Source organism: Eulemur rufifrons, chromosome 29 (genome assembly GCF_041146395.1).
Source record: "Eulemur rufifrons isolate Redbay chromosome 29, OSU_ERuf_1, whole genome shotgun sequence".
In the NCBI taxonomy this organism is placed as follows: Eukaryota; Metazoa; Chordata; class Mammalia; order Primates; family Lemuridae; genus Eulemur; species Eulemur rufifrons.
In genome coordinates, this window is record NC_091011.1 from 96,112,552 (window position 1) to 96,131,771 (window position 19,220).

At 41.6% G+C, this 19,220-nt stretch overlaps 1 protein-coding gene across 1 annotated transcript in view; it reads left to right on the forward strand.

Moving 5' to 3' along the window:
* Positions 1–18,544, forward strand: part of GALNTL5 (polypeptide N-acetylgalactosaminyltransferase like 5) — a 41,577-nt gene extending 23,033 nt beyond the window's left edge. Inside the window, exons 5-8 of the mRNA XM_069462028.1 lie at positions 61–310; positions 5,759–5,876; positions 13,843–13,989; positions 18,273–18,544. Coding sequence (XP_069318129.1) covers positions 61–310; positions 5,759–5,876; positions 13,843–13,989; positions 18,273–18,425 — 668 coding nt within the window. The 3' untranslated portion in view covers positions 18,426–18,544. The remainder of the gene's footprint in view (positions 1–60; positions 311–5,758; positions 5,877–13,842; positions 13,990–18,272) is intronic.
* The last annotated feature ends 676 nt before the right edge of the window (positions 18,545–19,220 follow it).

Consider the following 19,220-nt stretch of genomic DNA (forward strand, 5'->3'; position numbering starts at 1 on the left):
TTTGTGTGATCCTGGGTTTCATCCATGTGGGCTAACACTACCCTGTTCTTGCCTCCCCAGGGGATGTCCTGGTGTTCCTGGACAGCCACTGTGAGGTGAACAGAGGCTGGCTGGAGCCCTTGCTATCCGCCATCGCCAAGGACCCCAAAATGGTGGTGTGCCCTCTGATAGATACCATTGATGAGGCAACCCTGGAATATAAGCCCTCTCCTGTTGTAAGGGGAGCCTTTGACTGGAACCTACAATTTAAATGGGATAATGTTTTCTCTTATGAGATGGATGGACCAGATGGACCTACTAAACCAATCCGGTGAGATTTCTTCAGGTTTGAGGGAAATAGCATATGTGTATTAGAACCTGAAAAAAAAACAAAACCTTCACTTTTGGAGATTATTCCTTCAATTTTTCTTGGGCTTAATGAAAAAAAATGTTTTGTTACTTATTTCTAGAAGTCTTTAATACAGTAATAGAATTTGGTAGATGTTAAATTTCTTTAACTGAAAATGTACATCTCACCCATCTCAGATAACCACTGTGGTTAGTTCTCCTCTGATCTCAGATGCCCATCATTAGCATGTGAACTTTGTTCTTAGGAGCAAGTTGTATGTTGATCAATGAACCAAAGGCCAGCACTGTGGATAGCCCAGAAAAAGTAGGCATCTTTGCCAAATTCATATAGAAAATATTTGCCCAAGTGTTTCCATTTGTAATTTCATAGGTTGAGATGAACCTGACTTTTCCTAGATTATTAATCTTGGAAAATTTGAGAACAATTACATTTGCTTTTAATTCTCAGTTCATTATTCAAAATTTGAATGTTGTAACTTTTAACTGTATTTGTGAGGCTATTTTTGAAGAGACTTCCTTCAGGTCACTTCCTACATTTACTGATAACTTTGACACCAGACTTACTTCTCTTCTCTTGGTGTTAACCTTCTTGCATCAGAAACCACAAGAGTGACCTTTCCAACACTATAGCTAAGCAAGTCCTTCATTTTTGCCTCTATTCTAATTTAGCTAGATCTGTGTGATCTTACACAAGTTGCTTAACCTCTCTATGCCTTATTTTCTTATCTGTAACATCTGGAGAATAATAATACTTCACAGGGTTGTGAAGAGAATTAAATGAATATATAAATGTTAGCTATTTCCTAATTGTTATCTATTATTATTCCCTCAGTGCTTTGGAAAAACACTCAAACTCTCCTCTAAACTCCACAATAATCAACACAGACTGCTGTGACCAAATGTGGGCATTTTCCCCACATAGCACACAGCGGACACCTGCTGGGTCTCCTCTATTTCAAGTCCAAGGTTATCTACCCTCACATAGTGTCAGGTCCCACAAGTTGAGGGCTCAGTCCCCAAGACTGACTCCTCTTTCTCACAAGCCACACGTCTGGGCTCTGGACCTGCTGACGGACTGACTTCTAACCATGGGTCCCACAACCTCCTCTTGGGTTTCGATTTGCTAGAATGGCTCACGAAACATTTATTTACATTTCCTGGTTTATTAAAAAGAATATCTAAAAAGACACAAATAAATAGCCGGATGAAGAGATACATAGAGCAAGGTCTGGAAGGGTCCTGAACACAGGAGCTCTGCTCCCGTTGAGTTGGGGTGTGCCACCTTCCCGGCACGTGGATGAATTCTTGTTCACCTTCCTCTCAGCCTCCACGTGTTCAGCTCCTGTCCTTTGGGCCTTTCATGGAGACTTCATTGGTTGTCCATGATTGAAGCACAGGCAACCGAGTCAAAATGTGATTAGACAGAAAGGGTGTGATCCAAACCCAGGAGGCCTGTCTGTCCAGATTCTTTTTGCTTTCTCTGTGCAGCATTCCTTCTTCCAGGGCGTAGGGCAGGGCCCTCTGGAACGAGGGTCTTACAACCCACAATCAGAGTAGAGACCTGTTGTGGGCAGGGGAAAGGAGGACAGGAGAAGGTCAGAGAGAAAGCTTCTGATCCCTGAGGTTGCTCCTGAGGCCTAAAGCACCCCAACATTGTAACTAGGGGTGTGGGAGTTATGAGCCAGGAACTGTGGACAGAAACCAACATATGTACCGTGTGACACATACATATGTTATGTATCATAACACCATGCTCAGCCATCTCCTAGACCTCCATCTTCCAAACTAGAGAATCCCAGTCTTTGGCCACAACCCAACTCCTGCCATGGTCAGTCTGCAGTCCTCCAACACTGAAGCGATTCCACCACCTATTTTCTTTGTTCCTTGATGTGAGCTGATGTATTTTGCCAAACTTTGAGGGCTGTGAACTGCTGCTACTACACATTGATGGTTCCAGCCACGTGCTGCCCTGCAATCTCTGATCCACTCATTCCCCGAATTGGCTGTTCCAATTGGCTTTCTGACTTCCCTTAGTCCCAAGACCTGCCCCCGCCCCGTGTGCCCTACTCTTGATTAGCAACTTTGTCTCCTAATTCAAGGATGTAATAAAGACTATCCAAGAATTGGAAGGAATAATTGTGAAATTATTTAGCACTTTATGCGAGACCCATACGGAGCATCATACGGTCATTAGCATGACCCCACATGAAGCTCTGTAGCCGTGTTCCACATCTCCCACCGCCTGCTCTCTAAGCCTGTGACTAACCAGCTCCAGCGGCTCTTTGCGACGATCTCACATTGTGTCTGCTCTGCTAGCTGTCCTCACACACAGGCCCACACTGCCTTGGTCTGGAACTCTTCACCATAAGGGACAGAGTGGCTTATAGGCTCCCTTCCCCACCCACTCCAATCTCCGTTTCTACAATAGTTTTCTTAAAACCCCACATTGCACATGTCACCAATCTTGCTTATTTTTAAAGTCTTTGTTGTTGTCAGGATAACACGCAGCTTCCTTTATGCACCTTCTACTGTCTGCGACTCGGCTCTCTCCTGTGCTCCGGACTTATAGCTTCCATGCATCCACATGCTGACACCTTCTGCCTTGCTCAGACCGTTCCCTTTTTTGGAATGACCTTTCTCTGTTCTCTACTTTTGTAGGAGAGCCTACTTTTTCTAGAAGGCTTAGCATAAATCTTAAATCTTTCATAACACCATTCCTAACCATCTTTGGTTCTTGCCCCTAATCCTGAACAATTGCAGTCAGTTATTGTCAGTAGAATCACTTAGTACTCAATATATGATGTGATTTGACATTTATATTCACATGTAGAGATGATCTAAAACTCTCTGATTCTCTGGTATCTAACACAATGGATATGGATTAAATCATTCCTTTGAGGGGTGATTTAACAGAACTGGTTTGCAGTAGGGACCCCATCACTTGTTAGCTGTTTAGGGCTGCCATGTACAGTTGCACCAGCTGTGCACTGCACATCTCCACAAGGAGATGTGTCATAAAGACTCCAAGCTGAATGGCATACCTGGAGTACTGCATTGAGGAAGCCCTCACTTGGGCCAGTTACCTCTCTCAGCTTCAGTATCCTCACCTATAAAATAGAGATGATAATAATAAGATATGCCTTTTAGGATTACTGAGGAGATTAAGTGAGCTAATACTTGTCAAACACATAGCTTAAGGCCTGACACAGAAGAAGTTATCTGCTCAATATAAATGTTAGCCACTGTTAATGTCACAGACTTGAGAACAAGGAAGAACAAAGATATACTTTATTTTAATAAAATTTAATATGTAAACATCTTGATTTAATAAAAAATAAAAAACTAAACCATCATTCTTTTGAGTTCATCTCAAAATGATTTAAAATAAAGTTACTTTTAGTAAGAAGTAGCTATGGTATTGCAATTACAAAAATTTGGCTTGTAATTTTTCATATCTCATATATAAAATATGTTTAGGCTCCAATGTGAAGGTAATTGATATTCAATAGGGGAATTGTATTCCTAATATGTATTTTCAAAATAACATATTTGGAATTCTAATATACTTTCAATGTATATATACATTGGTATATCCTTTTTGCAAACAGTTTGGCAATATAAAGAATCGTGTAAATATTCTTAATCTTTGATGCAATAATCCACTTCTTGGAATTTATCCAAAAAGAATTAATCAAAAATAAGTACAGTGACACATATTGTATCAATATTTATATTAGTAAAAAAACTGCAAACAACATAAATGTCAAATGCTATTGAAATGGTTAAAAAAAGTATATTCATTTTTGTATAATATTACAGTCATTAAAAGTTTTTGAAGTCTAATTAACTAAAAAGGAAAATTCTCACTATGTTAAATAAAAATTAAGCCATAAAAAATTTTGTCAATATACTGATTGTGATTATATAGGTATGTATTACAAATACATATGTACATATTATATAATCGTAATGTATAATAATGTATATAAGGAAAAAGTTATTTTTAAAGGACTAAAAGAAAAAATAAATTTTAGATATTATCTATGGCATTAATTAGCTCTTATAACTGAAGATATATATTTTTTGCCACTTATAGTAGTTCTAATTGTAACCACCAAATGTAGAGGCAGTAATTTTTGGAAAATTCATAGCAATCAAGCACATTTGTGGGCCCGGGCGCACACCAGTGATGACGAGAGGCTTCCTCAGCTCCCTGGCATGCAGGCGTCACCGTGACCAAGGGACATGGGCACCAGTGACTTTTCTAGGTCCAAAACTTACTACACCTTCCCGTGTCCTTTGCCAGTTCCTCTCCAAACTCTTAATGTTGAAGTACCCAGAACTCAGCCCTCGGTCCTCCTCTCTACTCCACTTGCTCACACAGTGATTCTCACCTAACACTGATGCCTCCCAGATTTATGTCTCCAGCCCTGGCCGCTCTCAGAACTTCAGACGCTTGTATCCAACTGCATCCAACTGCCTACTCGGCATCTCTACTTGAATGCTGGGCAGACAGCTCAAATATGTCCAAAATGGGATCTTCCTGCCAAAAACCTGCTCCACCCACCATTTTTCCCATCTCAGTAGATGGTAACTCCATCCGCCAAGTGGTCAGACGAAAAAGGTCAGCGTCAGCCTTGATTCTCCTTTTCCTCCTACTCCCCACACCCCACCCATACGCAGATCTGTTAGCTTCATCTTCAAACTATATCAAGAATTCGACCACATCTCACCACCTACATTGCTGTACCCCTATCCAGGGTCCCACTGTTTTTCTCTGAGACTCCTGCAACCCCCTCTCCCCAATCTCCCTGCTTCTGCCCCTGGCCCCATGCCAGCAGGGATCTTTCTTTGCCTGTTGAGTTGCTAATTTATCCCTAACACATCATAGGTGCCCGATAGATACTTTTTTGAACAAATGAGTGACTGGATGAACTTGCAATGGCTTTCAGACCACTTAGTTTGGTATTACTGGGCCCTACTAGTGGTAGATAAAAAAAAAAAAAGAAGATGCTTTGTGACATAATGGTTTTTCCAGAAGTAAATATTACAATTCTCTTAATGCCCTTAGAAGGGGAGTGCACCAAACTTCATGACCCAATTCATTGTCATCCTCATGGGAAACTTGTATTCTAAACATCATCTGCCCTCTCATCAAGACAACACTTAGAATATAGTGCTTACATAATTTGGTGAGAGCTAAGTAAAAGTCATTGCCTACTTTTAGGTAGTTGTAATTTTAATTTAGTAATTTTATATGCTTAAATATTTATTGAGATAATTTTCATATTATTATGGTTGTTTTCTAGTTTTTAACTATAAGTTATTACTGATATTCAATATAATTTTGAGGAAAATCTATAATGACTGTCTCTGTGGAATCAATTTAATATTTATGTCCCCTTTCTAGGTCACCTGTAATGGCTGGAGGAATTTTTGCTATATACAGGCATTATTTCAATGAAATTGGACAGTACGACAAGGGCATGGATCTTTGGGGAGGAGAAAATTTGGAACTTTCACTAAGGGTAATCCTGACTTTGTTTTTTAAATAGTTACCTTTGGACATAGAGAGTGAAATCTAAGTTTAAGTTACATAAAATGCTGTGGTAATTATGCCCAATTTCCTCCATGCATATCTGGTACCTTTCCAGTGTCACATGCAATCAATAATTTACAGGGCTCCTTGCAAAAATTGAAGACATTTAGTAAAACATCAGATTCTCCTACCATATGTTTTTTATTTTTAACATATGGTGTATCAAATTAATATCATATTTTTAACCTATCTATGCATTCTTTTTTTTATTTTCTTGGTGGTTGTGGGATTTTTTCCTAATCTTTTTTTGTTTGGGATTTTATTTTATCTCTATTTTCCTTCCTTCTTCTGGCCGGTTATTTGTTCATTTTTAAAGTTCTTTTAAGCACAGACTTCTCTCATAATGTTTCAGATACTTTATTATGCATATAGAACTATCTAGAGCAATATATTAATAGTTTCCTCCAAGCCCCTATTTGGCAGTATCTCTTAAGTTTGTTGTTTTGTTGCTTTGTGTTCTATTCTCATCCGGGTATTACTTTACAACACCCATGCCTTTGGCACCATTTATTCTGTTTGGTTGATTATTCCTCATTTAATTGCATTGCTCTTTGAGAATATAGCATAAGGGGTTTACCCGCCTTGGGACCTAATAACTTAATAAGCACTGTGTACCAGAAAAGAATCAATTTTGTGAATGATACATGCAGATTTGAAAAGTTAGTGTATTCTTTTTCTGGATCTACATTCTCCACAGATAGCAAGTGACAACTAACATTATTCAAATGTAGTAATTATCCCTGCTCCAATATTTTCAACTGCTCCATTACTGATGGCCTTTTGTATCTTTTAAGTATGCTTGGATGTCTTTTTATAAACAAATACATCAACTAATAGATAGCTAAAGCACCCCCTTGACACTCACAGCTGTCGCTAGCCACGCCAAGTAACCTTGTCTTTCCTAAGAAAAGAATAATCTTTATACCTGCGTATACATCTTCATTTCTCATTTACTCCTCATTCTAGTAAATCAACATCCTAGAAGGCCCTCAGCATCCTGTGACATCACTCCAGGAACTGTCACCAGTTTAGTACTGATGTCCCTCATGGATGGCTCTTGGTCTTCCATCTGCTTGAGGTCACGGCAGTATTTGACACTAAGCAATCTTTTCCGGAAGTTTGCTTGGGTTTTAGGACAACATTCCTGGTGCCCTCCTCTGCTCTGTTGTTCTCTGTCACCTTCGCAGGGATCCCTGCAGGTTCTTATCTCTTAGTCACGGTGCTCCCACGCTTTCCGGCCTTGCCACTTCTCTCCTCACCCCATGTTGCTCTTCAAGGCTTGGAGCTGGCACCCAGCCATGTCACACCTGTGAAGCCATGTTGGTTATTAACCTAGTACAATATTCCTGTATCTGGTGTGAAAGAGCCTGTACTCTGAGCCAGCCGAATACCTCCCACCGGCAGCCCAGCTACCAGGTCCAACCTCTCTGGACCTTCCCATGCTCCAATAACTAAAGGGAAAGCAAGTGGAAGGGCACCTCTGTTCTGACTGGCCAGGGTCTGTGCCACACCCATGTTAATATCTTTAAGAGCATACCCGCATCACCTCCTGTGGCTGTAACAAACACTGTATGGTGACAATGCCCAAGTCTATAGTTTTAGCTTAAGGCTATCTCTGGACAGTTCTATTTAAGTTCAATTTAGCCATCATTGAAGGAGCACCTCCTTTGAGTCAAGCTGCGCCATATGCTGGGCACTCAGAAGGCATAATCCTCATTCATTCAACAGCATTTAATAAGCACCTGTTATGTGCAGAGCACTGCGCTGGGTGCTAAAATACAGCAGTACACAATGCAAAAGTAGTTCCTGATGTCCTGAACCTTTACTTCTGTTGGAGTAGAGGGAGATTATTTAGTTTTTGGTAAACACAATGGAGAAATAGAGGACTTACTGTGACATCATATAAAGGAGGAACCCAGCCTTGTCTTGGGAGGGATGTGTATCCTTGGTGGCTTCCCTCAAGAAGTGGCATTTAAGTTATATGTGAAGGATAAAAATATATTTTATTTATTAACAAGTTCTTATAAAATCCAACATGCACTGCTCTACAATCTCACAGACATTAACTCATTTAATCATCATAACAAACCTGTGAGGTAGGTACCACCATTATCTCCCATTAGAATGGGGAAATTGAGTTGCAGACAAGTTGAACAACTTTCCCAAATTCACAGAATGTAGTAAGTGCTATGCTGCAAACCTATTGCTTCCTGTCTCGTGCTATCTGCTCAACTTCAGGTCTTGAGACCCTCCTCCCTCCCACACACACCAGTTCCACCCTGTTTCTAAGTCACTCCTTAGCTGAGGCTGGCACTGTATTAGAAGCCTCCAGTGCTCTGAACTTATTTCAGTTGCCCTGAGCTCAGCGGCTACCATTACTTATGGAAGGTGATGGTTCACTGGGTGCCCGCAGACCTTCAGATTCACTCCTCGCCTCTGAATGGTTCTCATGACTGAGCTTCAAAATTTGCACTTCAATTTCCCTGGCAAAGCAGAGGCTGGCCTCAAATAGCCCCTGGCAATCTGCAGTCTCAGCTTGTCCCAGCTCCCCAGCACCTGCCCTCCATCCTGGAATCCCCAGAGGTTGGCAAGGTGTGCTACTCTAGGAACCAGGGCCCTTCCTCGAGCTGCAAGGATTGCCACCTAGGCAAGCCCATTTCTCTGCCTCAGCCCCAGATGGAACCTCATAGGTATCCATGCCAGTTTGGACCTTGCCAAGGTGGCTAACCCCCTTGGCTGCAGTGATGTGAAAACAAACCATGTTCTGCAGTAGAGAAAGAATGAAGCAAACTTTCACACGTGTACATACCAGAGACTTAGGCGAGCTCCCCACGCCCTCCTCCCGCTCTGACTGTCACTCTCCAGTGCCTCAGTGGGTTATGCTCCTTGGCCCATCTGCTCAGAATTTCTATTCATTCCTCAAGGTTCTAGGAATCTGGCGGCTAGTGCCTCCATGATGCTATGTTACAAACCACCTCAAACCGAGTGGCTTAGAACAATAAGCACTTACCTTTTCCTTTCTTCAGTCCCTGGTTGGCCAGGGTGGAGCATATTCCTCTCACGCTGAGTGGCAGGAATTCAAACGTCAAGCCGAACCACACAGCATATTCTGCAGGCACAATGTGTACACACATTCTACGGGCCAAACATGTCAAACAGACAAGCCCAAAGTCAGTGTGTCAGGGAAACACACTCTGCCCCAAGGTGAGGATAGAGAGAAAGCTAATGTTTCCCGGAGAAGATTTCAATCTATCACACCAAGCTTCCGGAATGAGCAATCAGTGGGTGGAAGGTCTTACTTACTTAAATAAATAAAACTAGTGTTAGGAAAAAAAACTTGCCTCCTCACGTGTCAATTAGCTTTTTTTGTATAACAAATTAATTCCACTACACAGTGGCTTAAAATAACAAACAATTGTCATTTTTCATAATTTGTTGTGTTACTAAAGTGGTTCTTCTGGTCTTAGCCAGAATGGCTGATTCCTGCTGGTGTTGCTTACATCAGCTGTCCCCGACCTTTTTGGCACCAGGGACCAGTTTCATGACAGACAATTTTTCCACTGACTGGGGGTGGGAGGGGATGGTTTTGGGATGATTCAAATGCATTACATTTATTGTGTGCTTTATTTCTATTATTATTACATTGTAATATATAGTGAAATAATTATGCAACTCACCATAATGCAGAATCAGTGGGAGCCCTGAGCTTGTTTTCCTGCAACTAGACAGTCCCATCTGGGGGTGATGGGAGACAGTGACACCTGACGTATGTTGCTCATGTCCAGTCTACTCCGTAATCCCGTCTTGGTTGCTGTCACTGCAGAAAACCCTGCTTCACACAGTTAGGACGTTGGCAATGGAAGCAGGCTTTTCAGTGCTTTGGTGGCAATCTCAGGATATTCCGCCTTGACTGTAATCCAGAATGTATGGAGATTTGAAGTTGTCTCAAACATACTTTTAAGGCCACCGTCATTTGCGATCTCAAGCAGTTGATCCTCTCCTACCACCGACAAAGTCAATTCACCTGGTTTATTCACAAATGGGTTGCGGATCCATTCCTTCCCAGTTCGGGGGTCTTTGTGGTTGGGAAGTAATGCTCAAACTCTTGAAAGCTGAGACAGGTGACCATGCACCAGCCGGGAGGAAGAAGACCCTGGCCTAGTCTTTCTCAAAATCTCTGCTGATGTTTGAAACATGTCAGAAATCCCAGTGTTCACTCCTCACCCTCGTAATTCCAGTCTGGCTTTGAATGTAGCCACTTTATCTGCCAACTTGAACACAATTGTCATTCTCCCCTGAAGTGACAGATTGAGTTCATTAAGCAGGTTGAATATGTTACACAGGTAAGTAAGTTTTGCGACCCATTCTGTGTCACTGAAATGTGCTGCCAGTGGTGACAGTTTTTCTAAAAGAAATCTCTGGAGTGGCTCTCATAACTCAAAAACTCTGGCCAGTGATCTAGCTTTAGAAGCCACCTCATTTCTGGGTATAAGAGAGGACGTGTGTGCTCTGCATCCATTTCTCACAGAGCTGCATGAACAGACATGAGTTAAGTGTACTTTAATGTGGTTGATAATTTTAATCACATCATACAAAATATTGTTTAGTTAAGGTGACATTTTTCAGCTAGCCAGCATTTCCCTATGGATGACACATTCACATTCAGAAGCGACCTCCTTGACCCAAGTAGTGAAACCAGAAAGCCGTCCAGTCATGGCAGCTGCTCTGTCCGTGCATATACCCACACAAAATGACCAATTCAGTTTTCCTGATATGTCATCATTCAAAGACTTGAACAGTTCTACAGCTGTGGTGTTGGTTGGCAACAAAAGTGCACATAACATATCCTCACGCACATCCTCCTGAAAAATACATTGCACAAAAACAAGCATTGTTGTCTTGTTGTCAACATCGGTAGACTTGTCAACCTGGATTGTGTACCATGGTGACTCATTAATCCTTTCTAAAAATTGTGCTCCAATATTGTCTACTATCTCATCAATTTGTCTAGTTATGGTGTTAGCTGAAAGAGGAACACGTGCCACCTTTTGAACTGCAGCCTCTCCTAAAAGTTCACGGCAAATGTCCTTAGCAGCAGGCAGAATCAACTCTTCACCAATAGTAAAGGGCTTCTTAGCTTTAGCCATGCCGTCAGCCGCTAAGAATGATGCTCTCAGTGTAGACACATCTGATGAAGTGGTGGCTTTCGATAATTGCTTCTGTTCTTCGTGTTCACATTTTTTTCTTTTAAAAAACTCCAGAGGCTTGTCTTTTAGTGCAGGGTGCTTGGTCTCCATGTGGCAAAACAATTTTGAAGGTTTCATGGCTTCGTTGGATAGCCGGTCACCACATATTACACAAAGTGGGCTTGGAGAATGTTATGCACCTATTGCAATGAACCCATAATTTAAGTAGGACTCCTAGTATTTTCTTTAAATTGTGGCTTTCATTTTGTTGGCAGTCTTAGAGTCTTCTGCTGTCTCATCATTGGGTCTTTCCCCCTTTTCAAAGAAGCTCTCCAGCGGCGTTTGTTCTTTACTGATTTTTGCTAGGGTTGGCTGTGGCCTTACCCACAGTGGGATGAGACAGTGCGGGAAAGAGGTGCGGATGGAAGTGGTAAAAAAAATAATGGATGGGCCACATGCAGACTAAAATAATAATGTCGAATTCTGACTTAAAGCTGCCACCAGATGCAGCTGTACAACTGAAGCACATCAACTCATTTGCCACTATAAATCCTGCCAGCAGATGCAGCTTAATTGTCACTTGCCACTCACTGATAGGGTTCTGATATGAGTCTGCAAGCAATTGATTGATTATGGTCTCTGTGCAGTCAAACCTCTCTGCTAATGATAATCTGTGTTTGCAGCTGATCACCAGCACTAGCATCACCACCTCAGCTCCAGCTGAGATCATCAGGCATTGGATTCTCACAAGGAACATGCAACCTAGACCCCTCGCATACACAGTTTACAGCACGATTCATGCTCCTGTGAGAATCTAATGCTACCACTGATCTGACAGGCGTTGATGTGAGCAATGGGGAGCGGCGGTAAATACAGATGAAGCTCTGCTTGCTTGCCCACCGTTTACCTCCTGCTGTGCAGCCAGTTCCTAACAGGCTACAGACCAGTACTGGTCCTCAGCCTGGGGTTGGGGACCGCAGGCTTATATCTGTGTTCACCTGGAGGCATAGCTAGTACTGGGTACTCCAGGATGGCTTCCTCATGTGTCTGGAAATTGGCTCAGTGGTAGCTGGGGCAATGCGGGTGACCTGGCCATTTGCCTTTCATCTGCAAGCGGGCTAGCCAGGCTCATTCACGCGGTTCCCAGGAGGAGCAAGAAGGGCAAGTCCCACCATGCCGCAAAGTCTTTTCAAGATTCTGCTCACATCAGATCTGCTGATGTCCCATTGAGCAAAGCAAACCAAGTCAAGAGATGGAGAAATAAACTCCAACTCTTGATGGGGTGAGGTGCAGAGTTACGCTGCAAAGCATGCATGCCGTTTCTAAAGAACTTTGGTTGGTTGAACCAGTCATTGTTATTTCAGATCTCATGATATTGCAGAAGTTCTACTTTCCCAGGTTCTTTCTTTAATATCCCTTCTGACTGACTGTGTGCCATATCTCATCATAGTACTTCTGAGGATTATTTTCAATGAGGGTCTTCATTTCCTATTACTTTTCCCGAAATAATTAAGTGGATTTCCTAAGAAAATATCTATAAAACTGGGGTCTGTGGTCTCAATCAATTAAAACAGTGGCTCTCACACTCGAGTGTGCCCCAGACTCACCTAAAGTGCTAAAGTCCAGACAGCTGGGCCCTAACCCCCACTTCCTGGCTCAGTAGGTCTGGGCGGAAATTGGGAACTATCATACCAAAATGTCCAAACAATGTAAGACTTTTAAAATAATTTCACATAATGTCAAATGAAAAAAGCAAGTCATCTTAATGTTGCATGTATTTGTGTGTCTACATACATACCTGAGTTAATACTGACTAACTCAGAATGTCAGGCCAAAAAGTGAATTTTATTTTCTTCTGTGTCTTTTCTATATTTGCCAAGTCTTCAAATGGCTATATTTTATTTTTGCATAGTAAAAAAAAAAAAAAAAGCTATTAAAAATAACTGCTATAGGCTGGGTATGGTGGCTCACACCTGTAATCCTAGTACTCCAGGAAGCTGAGGTGGGAGTCTTCCTTGAGCCCAGAAGTTCAAGACCAGCCTGAGCAACATAGTAAGACCCTGTCTCTAAAAAAGAAATAGAAAAATTAGCCAAGTGTGGCAGCACACGCCTCTTGTAGTCCCAGCTACTTGGAGGCCGAGCCAGGAAGATCACGTCAGCCCAGGAGTTGGAAGCTACAGTGAGCTATGATCGCACCACTGCACTCCAGCCTGGACAATAGAGTGAGACCCTGTCTCAAAAACAGAACAAAACAAAAATGACCCTTAGTAGTGGATGAAAAAGAAGTAAGTGCTATGAAGTGTTTCAAGTAGAAAAAGGCTGGACGAATAATTGAATTCAGTCACAATGAGCATTTGTCTTGCTACTTGCCCACATCCAGCAATACCTGCACTTAGTTATGACAGAGGCAGAATCACTGAATATTCAGAGTGCCAGCTCTCGGGCCAGAGTTCCTAAATTTGAACCCTGCACTCTGCCACTTAACTTCCATGTCATTGGGCAAACTTCTTAATCAATCTATGTGTTAGTTTCGTCATCTGAAAAATGGGGATAATCACAGTATCTACATTATAAGGCTGCTGTGAGGATTAAATGAAATAAGAAACTTAATAAATATTAGCTATTATTATGTTTGTAACAAAATACAGCAGTTGCCTATTACTAGCAAAAATACATTATTAATATGTCTCTTGTTCCTCTTATGCCTAGATCTGGATGTGTGGTGGCCAGCTCTTTATAATCCCCTGCTCTCGAGTAGGACATATCAGTAAGAAAGACAACAAAAACCAGGAAATCTTGAAAGCCGTGGCACGTAACTATCTAAGACTGGTGCACGTTTGGCTGGATGAGTATAAGGTGAGGAACACGTCTCTGATTTGGAAAGATGTGAGCGGGCTTGCTCTGGAGAAGCCTTCTGCTGCCTGTCCAGATCCAATTTTTGTTTTTTTCTCTGTTTCCCTTAAATTAATGGTTTCCCCTCCAACCTCTCATTAACCCATCCCCAATCCTATTCTCAATTAGTTAATTCTAAGCTTCTACTCTTGCACCTCATTATTTTTATTTTAATTTCTAGGGAAACTCAAGTTACTCTCACAAGTAAATCAACCAACATGAGAAGTCCTTTTTTTTTTTTTTTTTGTCTAGATCTATTCTCTGCCCCACCCAAAGAACTGCCAAACCCCAGAAGCAAACAGCCTCTCTCTTCCCCATCCCTACGTGCAACTCTTTAGATTTTTTTTCCTTCCATTACCAATTTCCTGTGGGATGTGGAAGCTGCTGGTTTGGGGACCATATGAGAACCTCCACTACCTCTTTTCTACCAATTCAGATTTCTATGTCAAAGCTATGCCCCTCTATTTGTGCATTTCCCCAAGGGTTAAGCCCCTTGCTAAGACCTAAAAGGGTACATATCTATCCAGAAGCCACATACAAGCAAATAAGGACAAAGAACCCCAACAAGACCTCATTTCAGACAAACGGGTAGAAATGTGTAAGAATCTCTCTGTGACAGCACATGTCCTACTCTTCATCTTATGTTTCTTTAACTCAGCTTTTAAATTATGAAAGTAATAAGGTTCAATTTCTTTAGTAATCAGGGAAATGTGAATTAAAACCTTAATGATCTGTTTCTACACTGCCACCTAGATTGGTAGAATTTTTAAAGTCTGATAAGACCAAGTGTTGGTGAGCAATGGGAATTCTCAGACACCACTAATGGGGGTGTTAATTATTACAAACTCATTTTTGAAAACAGTTTGGCAACATCTACTAAAGTAAAAGATATGAATACCCTATGATCAAGTAATTCCATTCAGTATATATACTATAGAAATACATGCTTTTGTGGACCAGGACACAAGAACATGAATGGGGATAAACATCACTGTGTTAGCCAAAACTGAATACAGTTGTCCCTCAGTATCTGCAGAGAATTGGTTCCAGGACCCCACATATACTAAAATCCACACTAAATCCATACTAAAGTCAGCCCTGTGGAACCCCTGTATGTGAAAAGCTGGCCCTCCATGTTCATGGTTTTCCATCCCAGGAATACTGTTTTCAATCCAACTTTGGTTGAAAAAAATCCACATATAAGTGGACTCATGCATTTCAAACCCTTGTAGTTCATGGGTCAACTGGACAACTGTACAACCCAACTGTACACTCTCATCAAGAGTGGAGTGGATAGACCGGGCGTGGTGGCTCATGCCTGTAATCCTAGCACTTTGGGAGGCTGAGGCAGGACGATTGCTTGAGACCAGAAGTTCATGACCAGCCTGAGCAAGAACAAGACACTGTCTCTCCAAAAACAAAAAACAAAACTAAAAAAAACCACATAAAATTAGCTGAGCATGGTGGTAAGAGCCTTTAGTCCAGCTACTCCGGAGCCTGAGGCAGGAGGATTGCTTAAGGCCAGGAGTTTGAGGTTGCAGTGAGCTATGATGATGCCACTGCATTGGAGCCCAGGCAACAGGGCAAGACTTTGTCTCAAAAAAAAAAAAAAAAAAAAAAAAAAAAAAACCAAAAACAAAAGTAGAGTGGATAAATGTGATAGATTTAGTTGATGTAATCCTAAACAGCAATGAAAATTAGCAAACTGTAGATATACAGTCATGTGTCACTTAATGTCATGGATAGGTTCTGAGAAATGCAGTTAGGCAGTTTTGTCATTGTGCAAGTATCATAGAGTGTACTTACACAATACAAACCTAGATGGTATAGCGTACTACACACCTAGGCTATAAGGGATAGGCTATTGCTCCTAGGCTACAAACTTGTTCAGCATGTTACCATACTGAATACTGTAGGCAATTGCAACACAGTGGTATTTGTACATCTAAACATAGAAAAGGTACAGTAAAAAATACCTATATTATAATCCTATGGGGCCACCATCGATATGTGTTCCGTCGTTGACCAAAACGTCATTATGCAATACAATAGCCTGGATAATAAAAGCAGCCAAGCACAATAGAATATATACTATATTATTCTCTTTCTGTAAAGTTAAAAATGAGTAAAAGTAAATCACATAATGTGTGCATGCATAATTACATACCAAAGCTAGAAAGAGATGCGAATGCCTGAATACATAATCAGGACGGCATTTAAAACTGAGAAAGAGGGTTGTGATCGGGAAAGGGAATAAGGAGGGCTCCTGAGGTGCTGGTGATGTTCTATTTCGTGACGTAGGGTTACTGCGGTTGATTTTTCAACATTCCATTAAGTGGTACATTTATATTTCATGTTCTTTTTGTATATTTATTATATTTCTGATATTTTAAAAAACATAAAACATGCTCATTTTCAAACGTCATACACTACTGAAGAGTATGAAGTGAAAAGTAAGTTCTAAGCCCATACATCCACTGCTGAGAAGTAATCACTAAATTACTCTTTGCAGTTGCTTGTCAACACGCCCATGTGCACAAGAATATACTCTTTTCTTTTGTATAACTAGATTTGCAAAATATTTGTTCTGAATTTTTTTCACTTGTTAGTATATTTTGAAAACACATTTTCAAATCATTTTTCAAAATCAGAACATAGAAACATATCTCATCCTTTTAAATAGCTCCTTTGAATGGATCTACTAAAATCAATCCTATTGGTAAATATTCCCTGTTGATGACCATTCTGATCATCCTGGCTTTTTGTTATTTCTTAACAATGCAGAAATGAACATTCTTTACACATGTCTTTTTGCACATTTGTGCAAATATATCTTTGGAATAATTTCAAGACATGAACTTGCTGGGACACAGTTAGTGCATTTTAGATCCTGATGGGCAGTATCCAAGCTGGGCTTCACTGTGCTGCCATCTGCACGCCTTCAAGTGTCCGTGAGGGCGCCTGTCGCCCCACATGGGTTATACCCGAGCTGTGATACTTCTAATCTGATAGGCTAAAAAATGATTTCTTACTGTTCAAAATTATGTTTATTATAAGAGATCTTGAGCTTATTTTCATGTTTGTCCATTTTCTTTCCTGTGAGCTCTGACCATGGATCTAGATGGTTGAATTGAACACAGATATCTCTGAGTGGTTTTCTGACTTTCATAAAACATATAATGCCAAAAAGTTAACTTAAAAGCATGAAATGTTAAGTGTCAAATCAATGGCTTGTATGATATACCACATTGCGAAATTTAGTGACTGACCAGAAGAGAGGGCTTTGTACAGGGAGATGTTGTCTAAGGTTATCCTTGCCTTTGCTCCCTGCAGAATGACAACACCCTCCCCCACCTTCAGGCCCATCCCCTGCACCAATCTGCCCCGGGCATATGGGGTGGTAAAGACCTACAGCGGTCAAGGATCCCTAGGGAGAATCCCATGTGGCATGCCCATAGTGCATTAATTTGGATAAGCAAGCTCGCTCTCTCATTGAACACTAGCACCAGCCTGTACGCCAGGCACTGGGAATATACAGATGGAAGGACAAGGGTTCTGCTTTCTAAGAGGCTTCAGCCCACTTAGAATACTTCTTTTAATGTGGGGCCAACAGAGTCCACTGGACATTCATTCTTGGTGCTTCCTCAAGTCAGAGCACACCGAAAACCAACCAGGGGTGGTGATAACAATGACCAACATGGACACGACACTCTGTGCCAGCCTTCCCCTCCCAGGGCCTTTGCAAGTACATATTAAAGTGTTCAGTCCTCCCAACAACCTTAAGAGGGGAGGGCTCAACTAACTCGCCCAAGGTCACACAGATAATTAACAGCAGCTGGACTTGGAACCCTGGCTATCTCCCTGTCAAGTCCATTCCCCCCAATATATCCTCCGTTTCTGAAAAGATGGAAGTATTGATTGGGTCCAGGGAGTGAGGGGTTCCTGGAGTATTGCTGAGAAAGTAGGAGAAAGGGGCATTACAATAGGTGGCTGTGATTCTTTGGCTCCTGAGAAGCAGGACCCAGTCCCCTTGGATCCCGCTATGCCACTAGGCGTGGTGCTGTGGCACATTCTGTGGGTGCCATGTGCTGGGTCAGTAAATCCGAGGCCCCATGGTGTGTCTCTGCCCTTGCTCCCTGTGCAGGGGAAATTGGGAGGGATTTTTTTAGTTCACATGTTAGATATCGTGATTTTATTACCAAAAATTTGTTTGGTTTAATGAATTTTAACTCTTTATTTTCATTTAGGAGCAGTTTTTTCTTCGAAGACCTGGTCTAAAATTCACTGCCTATGGAAACATTAGCGAGCGTGTTGAATTAAGGAAGCGATTGGGTTGCAAGTCATTTCAGTGGTATTTGGATACTGTCTTCCCAGAGTTGGAGGCATCTGTGGACAGCTGATGAAAGGAAAACAACTCATTTTCATGAATAGAGGGTTAATGAAGTCCTTCAACATAGTGGCATTAGAGTACAAGTTTGGAATATCATGGAATTATGTGGAATGCAATATGAAATACAACCAGAGTGGTCTACATACAACATGAGTGCCTTTTCTCACCTTTAATGACAATTCTTAATACTTTGTTACACATCTACCACTGAATTTCTGAGGTGACAAGACCTTGAACATTAGAGATGTAAGCTGTCAATCAGTTAAAACTATCATACCACTCATTCAGGTAAAGTATATTGTTTGCAATTATTTGCCAAAGTTACTTTGTCCTGGTAGAACTACAGGCACTGTTCTACCCTTGGAGCCTTTCTACCCAATTTCTATTCCACAAGGTTGCCCTTGTCGTAAGACATGCACAGAGAGCCATGCTTGGTGCATACCTTCTTAAGCTCCTTTCCTGCTGCCAGTATAGATCCTGGCATTGACACCTTGCTTGGCTGGGTTCCTGAATTTCTGATGTCCAGTCTGCTTGCTTGGGTGTCCACTTCGGCCCTCCAGGCCAGCTGCCCTGTTTGTTTCTGTCAGCCTTTGTGTCACTGGAGACACTCACTCTTCCCTGCTTCTGATTTTGCCTTTTTCATGTCTGACCCCTCCTGTGGCTCTGGCTGACAGCTCTCATGATGCTCCTTGCACTGTGTTAATCTACGTTCTGGTTCTGACCGACTGACTCTTGGTAACTTTAGCTGGGATCAGGGAAGAAGCAGCTGGGTGCCTTGTCTGACCTGGGTGAACACACACCCAGA